The 17,533-nt window shown below is 26.0% G+C and overlaps 1 protein-coding gene across 1 annotated transcript in view; it reads right to left on the minus strand.

Moving 5' to 3' along the window:
* The window catches only part of LOC111619911 (solute carrier family 12 member 2-like), a 105,310-nt gene that overhangs the window by 42,028 nt on the left and 45,749 nt on the right, over nucleotides 1-17,533 (minus strand). The window contains exons 3-6 of the mRNA XM_023361735.1: nucleotides 15,572-15,647; nucleotides 4,577-4,672; nucleotides 4,090-4,229; nucleotides 2,119-2,230 (exon numbers count right to left, since the gene is read on the minus strand). Coding sequence (XP_023217503.1) covers nucleotides 2,119-2,230; nucleotides 4,090-4,229; nucleotides 4,577-4,672; nucleotides 15,572-15,647 — 424 coding nt within the window. The remainder of the gene's footprint in view (nucleotides 1-2,118; nucleotides 2,231-4,089; nucleotides 4,230-4,576; nucleotides 4,673-15,571; nucleotides 15,648-17,533) is intronic.

A 17,533-nucleotide genomic window follows, 5' to 3' on the forward strand; every position in this document is an offset into this window, starting at 1 on the left:
TATCTCCACAGAATGTGGGTGTGTGGTCACTCTTAGCTTCATTTCTCCCCATAGACCTTACTGGCATGGGTGTCCCTACCAGGAGCTTGTGCTCCAGCCTGCATTGCCCTATGGTTCAGTAAAATTACTGAGCTCTCCCACCACGACCAGGTGGTGACCACGGGAGAGTTATTATTATTATTATTATTATTATTATTATTAATACCTATTATATATGACAGTGGTTGGCTTTAGTAACCATTTTAAAATTAATGAGCTTTCATTTTTCCAGTTTCTACTAACAAAATTTAGGAAAATCATTCAAGATGAGATCTCCATAATCAATATACAATTTACAGTTTATACTTCTAACAATTGCTACAAATCTTCTGTTGCTTCAGTTTTTAGTCATTCTAATCTTAGTAAGTCATTTTTCAAATCTCTTATTTAATTTGTAAAGCATATAATGAGTGGAATGTCTAGAAACTTTTCCATAAGTATTTCTTTCACTATTGCATAATTTTTCAATTTTATGAAAGAAATATTCATTCACCTAGACTAAAGTTATACTTAAAAAAATAGATAAATGCAAGATAACACAATATGATATAAGTATCTGCACAGAACTGAAATGATCTGAGTCATAGATAGACTTTATGTTTTTGATTCAAACTGTTCAAAATCAATTTTAATCAGTTTATCTAGTGTATAATATATTGTACAGCTTGTATGCATAATATTGTTTAATAAAAATTATAAATCTGAATTAAATTATAATAAGTTTAATCATTAATTTTAAAGAATATAATTAAAGTAAACTATAATGAATATCCAAGCAAAATTGAATACTAGAATTTATGAAATGATTATTCACATAATCATATTTCAAACCAGTTAAAAATACAAATTTTTCAGTAATTAAAATAATTATAATTGCTGAAAAACTTATATTTTAATAAAATTTCCTATAATGAATTGAGGATAAGATTAAATAAGGAAATAATTGAGTTGAAAGAAATAAAAATAAATTAATAATAATTTTTATATTTTTTATAAACTACAAATCATAATTAAATAAGTTCCATCAGTAATTGTGGTACATGTCTATCTTTATCTACAAAAGCTGGCAAAAGCTCTTGCTCAATTTTCCCAGCATTTGAACAGGAGGTTAATTAAGGAAACCAGGAATAATGAGTAAAATTTTTATTAAGTTTTCCTCTTGAGATATGATACCTTCTATTTCCACACCCCCTTGATCATTAATAAATCACCATAATTTAATAGCATCAATGTTCCATACATAGAAATAATCCTGCCAAATTTTAAAAGTTTAGGTTCAGCCAGTCCTGAGATATAATGCAAAATACATACAGACACACATACAATTTTGTAAGGGTTTTTTTTTACATTTTTGGGTTCCTCAAGTGTCAAAATATCAAGAAATGCAAAAAAAACTAGGGAGTCAAAATTTGACTGATCATCACATTTTTCCTATGTTATAGTATACAACAGCCAGGAGAGTAATAATATACAAAATGAATAAAAAGAAAAAAAATGTAGATTAGTAAAATAATTTTGTGCATAATAATTTCATTGTTCCAAACAATAATTTTAATCTTTGTCTTCACATTAGCCATTACATGTTTATTTTTATTCAGTTTCTTTATGTAATAAGAATAAGTTTTCATTTTTTGGTTACTATTTCATTGAAATACACAGCACAAAAAGCAACCTTAAAGAACCACAAATAATTCCAGTAGATAATCATGAATGCTAGGACTAACTAACATTGATGCATCAATTTAAACACTATTCAAAACCTTTCACCTGAAGAAGATTCATGGATAAAATTGAAAATGTTTGTCCTACCATCCATGATTAGTTACTGGAGTTATCTATGGTTCTTTAAGATGTTTTTGTGCTGTGTACTTACACTCCAGTTCAGTAAGTGTAAGTGGAACATTCATTGAAATAGAGATAATAAATACTCTGCTACAGATTCTATTAGTTTTAAAAAACTTGCAGCATTTAAAAATATTTTAATATTTTTAATATGATTTTAGTATTAGTTAATTATCATACATTTATTTATTAAATCTATTTATAATGTTTTAATATATAGATAAATATACTACATACAACTCCAGCCAACATATCCTTGAGCTTTCTGTGCTGTGTTCGGTGGGATGAAAGAGCCAATTACAAAGTCAAACATTGAAACTAAAAGTATTATCAACAGAACAACTTGAGCCTAAAAATAAAAACAATTTGAGACTTTTAGTAAACATTTCAAAATACTTTTAATAGGAAAATAAAACATTATTTTATGCAAAATGATTACAAAAAAAATTATAAATTTGAACATTACAACTTGTATAAAAATTTTCATCAATGAGAAGTTTAAACTTCATTTGCATTTTAAACAATCACACATCATAATTGATGATTGATAATTTAAGATATAATTCTTTAAAAATAAATTTGTAAAATTTTTTATAGCATTTAATTAAGTATTTAAGAATTCTAAACATTTTATAAATGTAGAAATCAAAACTAAATGTAGAATTTATAGTCTAAATTAAAAACAACTTTATGTAGAGTGTTGTAAAGATAATTTAACTAATTTTTCTTCATAAACATTTAGATATAAAAAGTTTTTAGAAAACATCATTTATTAGCTAATAATTTGATATGAAACATAATGATGAATATGAGGTAAAATATAATGGTAATCATATAAAGCTAAAATAGTATAGAGTTATAATGTAGTAATTTTATTTTTCAGTAAACTTCTTGTTTTGCAACTGTTAAAAGTTATACAGTTGACTTGCCATAAAATGAACACTGATAAAGTGAATTTTGTCATTACCCTGGCAAAACACCATTGTCACAATGTTAATTTTCATGCGATAAAGTGAATAAAAATTTTACTAAAATTATTTACACCAAACCATAAATTACCTTTACAAACCCCAAGAAATCACCTTATTTCCAATAATAATTTTATTATTCATATTAAAAAGTGTAAAAAGCAAAGTGGTACTGCAATAAATGTTCTATTTTGAGTAGAATAAATTTTGATATGACAGAACCTGTGAAATACTGTTTGAGCATTGTCATCAAATGCATTATTTGGAATTATTCATTAAAAAATTATTCAAAAATGATTCCTATTTCTAAGTGACAGCTTAGTATGTTACTTTTGCTTTTCAAATTCCAAACTGATAAAGTTACCAGCACCTGCATTAATTAATAAGTAAAACAGGTGGTGATAAATAATTTGAAGTGGCAAAAAAAGTTTTAAACTAGCGAAATGGTTGGTGATTTCTTAAAATTTTTCAGAGCAACCCATGATATGCCATATCATTTTTTGGCTTTATTTTGTAAAAATATTTGTTGTATTAGCAGGTAAGTTTAATATGTTTTGATTTTTAAATATTTTTAAAATACAACAAAAGTTATATATGATAAAACATAGTTTATTTTTATGTAGAAGGCTAGAAGTATTAGAAACATATGATATTTATGATATATTTTATTGAAAATATGATATAAATGTTAAATAAAACGATTTAACATGTATGGTTATTACAATTTCACATAAAATGATGAAGTCATCTATTACACAAAACAAAGTGGTACATGTCTATCTTTATCTACAAAAGCTGGCAAAAGCTCTTGCTCAATTTTCCCAGCATTTGAACAGGAGGTTAATTAAGGAAACCAGGAATAATGAGTAAAATTTTTATTAAGTTTTCCTCTTGAGATATGATACCTTCTATTTCCACACCCCCTTGATCATTAATAAATCACCATAATTTAATAGCATCAATGTTCCATACATAGAAATAATCCTGCCAAATTTTAAAAGTTTAGGTTCAGCCAGTCCTGAGATATAATGCAAAATACATACAGACACACATACAATTTTGTAAGGGTTTTTTTTTACATTTTTGGGTTCCTCAAGTGTCAAAATATCAAGAAATGCAAAAAAAACTAGGGAGTCAAAATTTGACTGATCATCACATTTTTCCTATGTTATAGTATACAACAGCCAGGAGAGTAATAATATACAAANTAAATAAAATTAAAATAAAATTATAAACTTACTGTGAGAAGGTCTCTCAAAGTTTCTGCAAAACCAACAACATACATTGCAATAGCTATTGCATTGGCTAAAGAAAATATTAAACCAATAGCACCTCCAAATTCAGGACCTAAGCTTCGGGAAATCATATAATATGTTCCTCCTGTAAAATATATCATTAGTAGCAGTAAATGCCATAATTTAATACAGATTACAACTGTAGGTTTATTAAAATAAACATTTTTTTTTTTTGTTTTGGACATCTTTTCGAACATTTGAAAGTAAAATGTAAAATATAACAGAAATATTAAAACTACTAAGTTTCTAATATTAAATAAAAATAAAAATAAATTTATAGTATAAATTAACAATTTATTAATTATATATATTTAAAAATTTAGTTCTTTAGTCAAATATAACTGACTATTTTATTTTATATTTATGTTAAAATAATTATATTTAAAAATTGTTATATTTATAAATATTTATTAAACAAAATATATTAATTACCTCCTTTTACTTCTCCATTCGTACATATTGCAGACATTGAAAGTGTAGTTAAAATTGTGACACCTGAAGCAAGCAAAATCACTAAACATCCTAATCCTGTAATTAAAATGAGTAAACATTTTTATTCTCAGTAAATAATTTATATTCTAAACTATACTTCATTTATAAATGTGTATATGATAATTTTTATAAATGACAAATTGTTGTGAATAACAATTTTATGTAGTCAATTAAAGAAATAATTTCCTTATTAAACTTTGTTATTTATCATGTTAGTGTTTGATTTCTTCATTATTTTCAATCAGAAAGAAAAATATATCATCTTACCATTATAATTTTTTTAAGTGTTTTATTGCTAAATAATATCTTATCATTGATTTATTCAATAGATGTGTTCAAATAATTTGAAAATTCTAATTAAAATAAATTATTAGTTTCTGATTCTTTTGAATTATAGTTTCTAACTCCTAAAATGATCATTTAAATAATGTAATTAAAATTTTATTAATTTCATAGATTGCAATTACTGTGTCTCAAGTATTAGATAGATTACAAAGTAATGCTAAAAAAGTAATTATAACAGAAAAAGTAGTAATGCATAGAAAACATTTGAATAATTTTATTATTTTAATTTCATAATAAGCATTTGTTTTGATAAATCTGCAATATGATTTTATTTGACATTTCTAATTATATTTGTAATAAGGAATAACATTTATCTATATAGAACAAGCAACATTCCATCTGCAAATTTCACATTAACATTTCTAGCATTAATATAAGTCTTTGTAAAGTTGTCAAAGTTATTTTATTTAATATTTTGGATTAATTATTCCAATATAAAAAGTTTCTATGTAATTATGAACAACTTTAATGAGCAATAATAATATCATATGAGATAGAAACAAATTAAATTAATGAAAGTTAATTTTCTTAAAATATATTTGTTTTTCTTTCTCAAGATTATATAAGATAACTTTCAACATAGAATATTTTTAATATAGCAAGGGCCATCCGTGAATGACGTCAAGTTAAAATTTCACATCTTTAACCCCATCCTTCTCATATTTCTCATATCACTCATTTTTACATTATGACAAAGCAGTGTCATATTATCCTATGAGAAAAAAAGGTAATTGCCTAGGACCCCACAAGCAGTGGGCACCAAATCAATGTTTTATAAGAATATATTTCTCCCAAAAATTCTCTCAAAGAAAAATGCCTGAATTCAACACTATATGTGGGGCTCCCTAATCCAAATTTGCCTAGGCCCCATGAAGCTATAACACATCACTGTGACAAAGCCCATCTTACAAATAATGTCATATTGGTTGTCACCCCCGATAAACCCTTTACATTATTACCATATAAATATAGTCTACTGTGTCAATTATATAATGGATATTAACATAAAATTACTTATTTACATTTTTATCAAAATAAAGCACTACATGACAATAGCATTACATCAATCAAAATTTTATTTTCACTACACTTTGCCAGCAAGTTTTTCATTTCCATGGAAACACTTTGTTTTATCGTGTTTACATCATCAATATACATCTTCTGCATTACTTTCTGAAATAAAGTATTCCAAACAAATTCAAAACTAGTTTCACCCATTCCATGAGAAATTACAGTTTACAGATTTATAAATTATCATCGAATGATGAGACATCTCTATATTTCCTTTTTTTTACAAGTCTAACACAGTAACATCCACTGATACACTAACTGGTTAAAAGTAATAAAGACACTTGCAATACCAAGTCCAGTTGGTGTTTGTGAGTGGTGTCTTTATTAACACAGTAAATAACTGACTAAACTAATAGAAAATAAAATAAACAGAAAGCAATAGAACGATACTAAAATAAATTATCTTAAAATAGAATACATCTGTGGTTTATTTGAAAAAGCTAAAAAAAGAGCTAAAAAATGTAATTATTATTGTCATGACAGATCATACAAAAACAATAGGAAAACTGATTAAAAAGATTATAATGATTTAAAAAAGGATAATATTGTATATTTTTTTGATTGTAGTTGTTTAGATGAGTAAAGATATATTGGTGAAACTGGAAGAAAATTGAACACAAGAATTCAAGAACATATAAATGCCATTAAGAATAATTTAATCTTGTCATAAGGTTGTGAAATTGTGAAAAACAGTATAAAATATATTATAACTGAAAATAACCATATAAAAATGAAACTTCAAGAACATATAGAAATTATAACAATAACAGAAAAAGAATTAATAACAATGTGAGTTTGAGGAATGAGATTATATCAAAATGCTTGAGATCAAGATTAAAGTAAATCATCAGTATCGAGTTTGCAGTATAGTCTAAATGTTCTATTAATATTATAAAATTATGACATAGTCTAAACAACATAATGTAAAACAGGTAAATAAATATGTACATTATAATTTAATGATTTGTAATTCATTTTTGATATATTTTTATTAATGATGATAATATAACATAATAGGTTAATATGAATTGAAGCTTACTTATTTCAACATAGTAGAAAGTACTCAGCAAACCACAGAACATAACATACAAATAACACCTTATCCTTGCCAAGAAAATATTTATTTCATAAAAATAAACATTTTTATGAAATAAAAACGTTTGTTTTTATTTCATAAAGATTGTGCTTGTTCCCAAGATTGTGGTTTTTCGGTAACCCTAGGTTACCGAAAAAGCACAATCTTAGGAATGGTAAATAAATATGAAGTGAACAACAAAAAAAGGTCATGCAAAAGTGTCCCGACTGGAGTCGTGAAATTTACCTATAATGAAAATATGAATAATGTTATGAAGGAAGTTGCAGACAAGAAAGGTTCCAGAATGCTTATAAAAAGAGCCCCAAATTTATATAAAATCCTCAGAAATGATAAAGATAGCAGAATTCCATACGAAAATCAGAAGAAAAACCGGGAGTTTACAGAATTCCATACGAAAATAAGCAATTGGATATTAAAAAAGATTATATCGAAGTAACCACGAGAAGTTTGGTAATTAGACTCAAAGGACAAATATAATATAAGAAAAGAGCCCAATGCAACAATTCTGTCACAAATGGCACAGACGCAAGACTGTAGTCAAATGGAATGATGCAGCCATCATCAAACCTGTATATTCCCCATCTTTGGCGGTGACGGCGAAAAAGATCCAAATTTATAAGAGTAAACTACATGAAGAATGTTTGAATGCAAGGGATGCAGAAAGTCTTCCCTCTTCATGGAAGTTTATGATTAAAAAATTTACTAAGAACTCCAACTAATTAAATTATTAATTTAATTTTATTAGATATATTGTTAGTAAACAATCTTATATTCTTATTTTATATTTTTCATATGATGAATTTTTGTTTTGTTTTAATTTATTTTATTTTATGTTATTTTGTTAGTTATTTAATTTTTTTAATTTATATTCTATTTTGGAATGCTTTAGTTCTAATTTCATTCACAACCTGATGATGGCCTGTGAATCAGGCTGAAAACGTTTGTTTTTATGAAATAAATATTTTCTCGGCAAGGATAAGGTGTTATTTGTATGTTATAGCGATAACTAACAGAAAAATTAAAATGAGTAAAGTAAGTTACCAAAAATTTTTAAATTTTTTTAATTTATTAAAATTAAGTCATAAATGTAACTAATAACTTATTATTAACAGAACCAATATTATGTTTTATGAAGACAACAGTTTAATTTGTCAGTTCCAGACCAGTTAGTCTGGAATTGACAAAAAGTTAGTATAACAATTGATTGTTTTTATTATTATATTGTACAATTTTAATTTAGTATTTTATATAATTGTGTACACAGTGCACAGTGTTATTTATAATATCAGTCTGTAAACTATGTTTTGTTACAATATTTTAGATATTTATTGTGTTTACTACCATATGTCTAATCTTTAAATGGGCTGATGAGAAGTCTGTGTACCCAAAATGCATTCCCATATTAATAAAAGTTATATTTGAATAATTGAGTCATCCTGATGTGATAAGCCCTTTTCATTTAACCGTGATCTGATATGCTGTTTGTTTTAACAGTAAATAACTATTTAACTTGTACCTTGTTTTTGGTCTCAGTCCCATATCCTGACAAATATTGAAGCATTACATATACATAAAATTACCTCATTTATCTCAACAGATCTTAGAGATAAAGATGACATATAACTTTATATCAACAGCACAGCAATTTCATGACAGTACTTATCCTAAAATTCATTTGATTTCAGACTTGTATATAAACACAAGGAGTCATTTGTACCATACAGATATTGAGAATGTGACGAGGTAAATTTCCCATTATTATAGTCACAAAAGTTGTATGAATCACTTTACTGTGGCTTTAACAGATTATAATGTATTATCAGAAATACCCAAGTAATTGTATAATACACATTTACTTTTTTATATCTTTAGTGTTCTTATATAAATTTAAGCACATTAACTAAATTTTCAAAGAATATATCTTAAATATGACATATTGCATTAAAAAAAGCATATATTATACTGATTAATGGTAAATGTGAGACATGACATCACGAGGATCATTCTCCTATCTTTCCCCTTGTATTTTGTCACATTCTGAACTACTTTCCCCATGAAGCATGACATCATTTATGGACAACCCAGCACTTAAATGCTATATTATTTATATACAATACAAATTAATATGCTAATCCAAATAGTCCAATCAGATAAATATGCAAATGTATAAGAAGCAAGAGGTACAATATACAGGGTGTCCATAAAGTCTGTGCAATTTAAAAAATTTATAACTTTATTAGTATTTGTAATAGAAAAAATCTACAAAAAGTATTAGAAAGCTTAATGTACCTAGTTTTAAGTAAAATTATTTAACAATGGATCGAAAGAGGTGGACCATTTTCCTGGCCTCCACATTCACCAGACTTGACTCCATTCGTTTTTTTATGGGGACATGTGAAAACAATAGTGTATGCAACCAAACCTCAATCGTTAGAAGACTTGAAAGCTAAAATAATTAACATGATTTCAGGCATTACTATAAATCAATTGGCAAATGTTTTTAGAAAACTACAAAATCATATTATCCTTTGTATTACTAATGATGTTGGACATATGGAAACTTAATAAAATAAATAAAACAATAAAAAAATATAGATTTTCTTATTTCCAATACATTCTACATAATTTCTGTATCACAAATACTAATAAAAGTTATAAATTTAAAAAAAAAATTGCACACAGACTTTATGGACACCCTGTATAAAACAGATGAAGATAATTTTAAAATGTTCTTAGTCAATGATAACTAAATGCATCATCATAAACTTCATTGCAAATCATATGAACTTTTAACTCTGCATTTTCCAATACAACTATTACAAATGTTGCATTATGGCATTTAATAAAATTGTAGCTGCTAAATTGCATCAAATTCATGAATTATGTTTATTTTTAACTAAATTATTTTATTTTCTTCACAGATGTTATGTAGAATTTGTGTTTTTTGTATCTGCTTTTAGAGATATAATGATGTGAAATGACAGTGCTGGTGTGAGATTATATTACACAGTTTTTATTTTTAAGACTTAACTTGGACATAATGTTTGTTACCATCAAAGGTATCAAGCATATATCAAAGACTAGAATCTAGGTCTGTTTTTTTTTTTTTTTACTATATCTGATCTCTCTGCTTGTCCACCATTTCAAAAAGTCATTTGGTATGGATTTATATAGGTAAGGGCCTATATAAATCCATACCAAATGATCACAGCTTCGTTGAATTTGGTAACAGCACAATTAATGGCATCAAAAAATTATTCATATTTGTTGTACTGTTGATTGTAGCATATCTTTACCTCTAAAAGATGCCAGATATTTTCTACATTTAAATCTAGACATTTTGCAGGCCAATACAGAACATTTATGTTGTTGGCTTGACAGTACTGAATGATTCATCTGGCTTTATGTATTGAAATTATCCTGCTGCCACATCCAACTAGCACTTGATCTACGAAAGAAAAACATGCTAAAAGTCCTCCAGATAAGCACTGTTGTTATACTCCTGATTGACAACCTGAACATTGAAGTTTTCCATAAATAATAACATTTGCTCTATACTATACATTGCTACTTGGGATGCAGAGCAATCATATCTGAGCATATATGAGTACAAGCAGAAAAAAATCACTTTTTATCTGAAAAACTATCATATTAAAATTAGTACCCTTGTAGAGATGGTGCCAAATAAATTCCAGACTACACTGCTAGTGTTTTGAAGTCAGAGGCAATTTCTTCAATACTTTGTGCAGTATTAGTATTATTACTTAGTATTAAGATTTGTGATCACATTCAGTTTTATTAGTATTAATTAGATATAAGTCTTCCTACTTACAGCCACTTGACACTAACTTCTTCACTTAGCTATTCGTGGCAGCACTCAATTATTGGTGTTCACTACACTCAGGTTTACTTTTAGACCCTTTGGGGGACTACGGCCATGCAGCATAAAAACTACACACCAACATCAAACATAGAGGGTACTAGAGGGGAATGTTCGCCATTCAGAGGGATCCTACCTTTCTCTACTGTCTATCTCCTCTCCCTCCTTCTTCTCCTCCCCTATCCCTTACCCTCTTTTTTGCCAGCTAAACATTTTGTGTACAGCCGATGTCTTTCTTGTATGTATGTATGTATGTATGTATGTATGTATGTATGTATGTTGGAGTGTCATAAATATTGTGATTTAATTAAAATAGATTCCACTAATAACAAAGCTTTCGTGTTGTATAGTGAATATAATATTTTTGTATTTATATTATTTTTCAATGAGAGAAAAAACTGATTTTAGAGTATGGTTTGATAATATGTTCTCAAGACATGACACTGAAATATGTCATATTTATCTGCTTTACCATTATTAATCTTAGCTGTCTTACTACTGAGTTTATCTTTATTACTTATTAACCATTACAGGTATAAATTAAATCTTTCTTTTTTTTTAATTAAAACATATTTGTGTTTTATAATATTAAATTTGATTCATAATGCTATGTATCAATATAATATTGAAATTAATTTGAATATTTAAGGTATGTAACTTATTAAATATTAAAAATAATACTATTCAATGCATTAAATTAACCATGTCAAATCAAGTTTGCTACAAACTACAAATTTAATATAAAAATATGAACGATTTTAAGCTTGAATTAATTAAAATTAATTTATTCAACATGAGAAAGTTTATTCACGTGTGTTTAATAAATTTTAGTAAACAAATTTCCACGTAATGATTAAATCTATTATTATTATGGTGATGAAAACAGTATTCTGTCATATTAAAAATATGTTCACTGCAGATAAAATAGTTTTCCTGTCAACTTACAGGAAATATGATTCTTGCATCAAACTATTCTTTCAATACTTTAATCATAAAAGTAGTACAGATAATAATGCAACATCTGTCAAAAATAATAAATAATAAAAAGAATACAAAAGCAATGTTATTTATTTAACTATCTTTTGTACACATCATATAAGCACATTTAAAAACAATGATAATTTGAGGTTTTATTGAAGATTAAACTATCTTAAATGTGTAACATAGATAAAGTGATACATAGTATCAAATAAAAAATTTGAAGTCTAATGTTTTTAAGCATATTTTATTGTGTATATATAAAAGGTATTTTTAAAGAAGACATGTGTTTATGACCTTTACAGTAATCTATTCAGTTTTTTATTTTTTTCAATACTATTATTGCATACTATATTAAAAATTGTGTAATTTTCTAAAATTTAAATTTATATTTACTTAATCCTTAATAAGACTCTGGAAAAATCCAATTGGTTCATAGTTTCTTGCATCTTTATAGAAAATTGAGTTGTATGTTCTTATTTATCTTTTTTGTTCATTTAATATCAAAGCTGTGATAAAACTTTTTGAGTAGACATGTTTTGCTAAATTTATATTCAAAAATAAATTTAATTTATCAAAAATACTCAAAAAATGAGTATTTTTTGATAAGTGATTTTTGCTTATTGAAAGCATAAAAAATGTCCAGCTCCAGTTCTTAAAGAAAATATTTAACTGAGATATTTCTTACTTTCTGTTTTCTTTTGTTATCTTAAGAATAACACTGTCTTGTGGTATTAAAGTTGTTTGCTTGAAAAATTAATTATATGCAAGTATTATCAACATTTGTCAAAAAGTACTTGCATGTAATTAATTTTTCAAGTAAACAGCTTTAATACCAAAAGACAGTGTAGTTTATACTTATTTTAAGTTTGGCATTGTTTGTGAGTATATTTTATATTCTCAGTTACCTATTATAAAGTTTGAGTAAAGTTTATTCTTCTGAGATTCTTCTTACTAGCCTCGGAAAGAAGCTTTCTCTATACGCTATCAGAACATAGCATATAGAAACACAGTCTTATGATTTAAAATATATCAAGGAATAATAAAGATATTTAGGATAATAACCATAAATCAAGAGACTACAAGTCATTGATAACAAGAATCTGAACCTAAATACCTCTTATATAGGACAGATATTACATGAAAACCTCAAAGAAATTATAATGTTATAAAAGAGACAGACAATACAATGTAATTGATCAATGTTGATCAGAGAAGTTATTATGTGAAAGCAAAAGACTAAAATAAAATATATTAATGGAAGAGATTGATACATCTTAACCTTAATCATGGAAATTTCTTTTTATGACTTGATAACACATTTTTTTATGCCTACATCACTATTAATTATACGTATATTTATTGTAACTTGTAAAACAGTAAAAATTTTAATTTTAATTATTATTCTCTTTTCACTTTTATGGAGTTTTCTTAAATGTGAATATTTAATATTTTTCTTTAAAGTTCAATACAAATTAGGTAACCTGAGAATAGCTGATATGTAGGGTCATCAAGAGGGAGAGGGAACTGGGAAGTTTTTCCTGAACACAAAGAAAATGTAGGGGTCCAAAGTGATTTCTATCTGTATAAAATTAATGTTATTTTTACTAACAGAAAATAAAATCTAACACTGCATTTTATTAATACACATTTTACTTATTTCATTTATTCAAAAAAAATGACTAAGGGGACTTGTGAACAAGCAAAAGGATCTGTTCTACTCCTAGGCCCCATACCCCTTGACCTGTATATCCCTTGTCAGTCCATTTTTCTAAGTTTTATTTTCCATTTTCCATTGTTGCTAAGTTTTATTTCATGAGTTTGTTAAACAGTGGTGCCTTGGTCAATTATATAGTGATGTACAATTACAATTACATGTAAAAAACTTTTTTAAATTGAAAAGTATTGAAGGAGGGTACAGATAAATATAATAAAAATATAATTATTTTTTTATTTCAAATTAAGCATTGACTGCTGTGACATTGCCAAAGGCCTTGATGCAGAATTTAAATATTCCCTTATAGTACAATACATTTACCATTATTAATTTTTTTCCATGTACCCCTAAACAATCAAGCATGTACCCCTGGGGATACATGCTTGATTGTTTACATGCTTTTGAATCATACTCCCAGTTGGGAATTGCTATCTTACTGGATCCCTTTAGTCCCCCTTTTTTGAACAAATAAAATACTTACAATCTTTCTTTATCAATAAAAAGCAGTCTTAAAAATTTTTTCTGTTAGTAGAAATAATGTTAATTTTATAGGAATAGGAACAACTACAAGTCATAGGATCCACTTACTTTAACCAAATAACCAGAGTGCTTATGTTCAATAACTGCAAATGTTTTCGAAGCCCCTTCTGGGCTCTTCCTCAGGCTTCTACCTTCATTCCATACAAGTTGGTTGTTAATATTTGAACACAATTTGAAAGGTATTTGATTTGGGACACCACACGCACATGCACTCCAAAACTTTTAAATATCAAACAACACGATGAGTTTTGAAATGCACATGTGTTCCACTTTACATCTGATTGTGAAATCAAATGCTATTGTCCATTAGGACCTGCCACACCATTGAAAGGGACATCTCTTTAAAATTAATGCAGGTGGTTCTGCATCCAGCCTTAAATATTTCAATTGCCTCCAATCATTTGAGGTGTTCCAGGTGGGCAGTGGTGAGGATAACACATGCTCCGGTGAAGTCTGCCATAATATCTGGGTCCATCACATTTATGTGACAGACCCAGATATTACGGCAGACTTCACAATGAGTTTCAAAATGCATGCGCATTTCAAAACTGTTGTGTTGTTCAATATTTAAAAGTCTTGGAGCACATGCGTGTGTGGTGTCCTGAATTGAATACCTCTCAAATTGTGTTTGAATATTAACAGCCAACTTGTATGGAATGAAGGTAGAAGCCTGAGGAAGAGCCCAGAAGGGGCTTCAAAAACGTTTGCAGTTATCAAGCATAAGCACTCTGGTTATTTGGTTAAAGTAAGTAGATCCCATGTCATTTATTCAACCCGGTGTGTGGTGAAGTTAAGCAACTAGAAGTCTCTAAGTTTTCTCTGGGCCTGGTAAAAAATCTCCAGCTTCTCTCTCAACAGTCCTGAATAACATCATAAGTTGATACTATATACAAAGACAATATACAAAAAAAATTATATATAATTTTTTTCATTCTTTCTTATACTCTTTGGGAATACATCAACTATACTTCATCACACTTGGATTGAGCAAAAAATATGCATATAAAACTAATTTGAAAATGTAATAATATTAGTTTGAAGTTTATATATGTATTGTATAGATATATTGGCTTACATTGATTAGAGATCAATCATTAATATTTCAGAATAATTGTTTAATAAAATTATAATAATGATATACTATTTATAATTGTATATGATTGAGAAATCTTTGTTCTATCATTTTTTATATTCAGTTGATATTAATTTTTTTATAATAATAACTGAGTTTTAATTCTATATATTATTAATGTACCATAATATATTCAAAAATATTTATATAATATAAATATATATGTGATTACTTGCCTATTCCAGCTTGACCTACCACCCATGATAATCTTAAAAATAACATAACACCCCAGATGTTTAACAGACATCTTATCTACAAAAATAAAAATATAATGAATAAAATAAATCAAGTTTCATAATAAGTTTTAAATAAATATGAAACATTAAATAAAAATGAAGTATTTAATTTAAATTAATAATAAGATTATTTGTTAAAAAAGCATGAAAAATGTTATTGCTATCATTGAAAATTTTTATTAATTTTTTTAAATTTTCAGGTGAAATTAAAGTATCTGGATTATCAAAATCTTATTGCTTGAGTTAGAAAATAAAAAATGGAAACAAAATGTTAGATATTAGAATGAATTTGAATATAAATAAGGAGATAGCAAAACAGTCCAACAGAAGAAGTGTTTTTTATCCACATAACATTCTTAGCGTGATACAAATTCAATATTAATTAATCATAGTAATAATGAGGTTTCATAAAAATGAATATAAATATAAAATAAAAAACTAAATAAAATTATACTAAATACATCCAAAATAATCTTCCATTCTTTATTTAAAATTTTTAATAATTAACATTATGAATAAGTCAAGGAATACGATTTTTGTATAAGTTTTTTATAATAATCTCTGCCAGAAGAGCTCATAGATATTCTATTATTTTGTAAATACAGTAGAATCCATTTATATCAGCCACTAAATATTATCAAACTACATGTCCTAAAACACACAAGATTATAATAGTAATAATTATAAATATCATCAATTTAGTCAAAATGATTATGATAAGCAGATTCTCCTATAATTTTCCAGATTTTAATCCATTATATATATATATTATATATATATATTTATTATATTATTATATGCAGTACTGTTATGTTGTATTATGTATGTGTGTGTGTGTATAATTAATATCTATAACCAAACAATCACTTTAAATCTGCTATTTAATGATTGAATACTAATTAATTAGTTACTAGAAATAGACATTAAAGCAATCGTTTGGTTATGTTTCTATATATATCAGGCTTTGAGATGTTTAATATACTTAATATCTATATCAACAACAATATTAATTAGAAAATTTTCAGACAAATATAATATGATACTTGCATAATCTTTTCAACTACTTCACCACAAAAATTCAATATTTGGATATTTACAGTTTTGAACTGTAATATATTTGTTTAAACTCTTTTCATTATAATCTAATAATGTAACATTTTATGCAATTTAGTGAAACTATAAAGTAGTGTGAGTACATCTGTCACTCTACACAAACTGTACTGTATTTTGTTATTGGAATATGCATTTCTATGACAATTTCATTTAAATTCAAATTTTTCTCAGACTAATCTGTTAAATTTTAATAGTTTAAGTAATTAATCTTTAAATTTATAATAATTTTTGAGTTTCAATTCACATATATTCATGAAAATAAATTAACAGTTTAATTTTTTTCTATCATTATTGATGAATTACAGCTTATCATAATAATTATTTTTACAAATGTAACATTAAGAATTTAAACATTTCAAACATCATATTAATGTTTACTTTATCATTTTTTGTAATTATAAAAAAAGTATGTATTAAAGTGTATACACATTTTAGAGAATTTAAATAATTTCAGTCTTTGTTAACATCATTACATTAAAAATGTTTACAAATTTTTAAGGATTGTGTTTTTATTCTTAAAAACAGATATAGATATTCTTGATGTTAATAAGTAATAGAATTATTTAAAATTTCTGAAACGTATATTTAAATATATTTTTCTTAACATAATAAGGCAATATAAGTATAGTCAATTTAATTCCAAATACATACAAATTTTTTAAAATTTTCTAGGATTAACTTGAGAGCAATTAACCTGTTGAAAATTCATTTATAATCCAAAGAATATGATAATACATATATGCATGGTTATATCAAATCTTAATTAATATATGTAAAAAGAATTTTTGT

Source organism: Centruroides sculpturatus, unplaced genomic scaffold, assembly GCF_000671375.1.
Source record: "Centruroides sculpturatus isolate CEXI.00-Female unplaced genomic scaffold, Cexi_2.0 scaffold160, whole genome shotgun sequence".
NCBI classification, from domain to species: Eukaryota; Metazoa; Arthropoda; class Arachnida; order Scorpiones; family Buthidae; genus Centruroides; species Centruroides sculpturatus.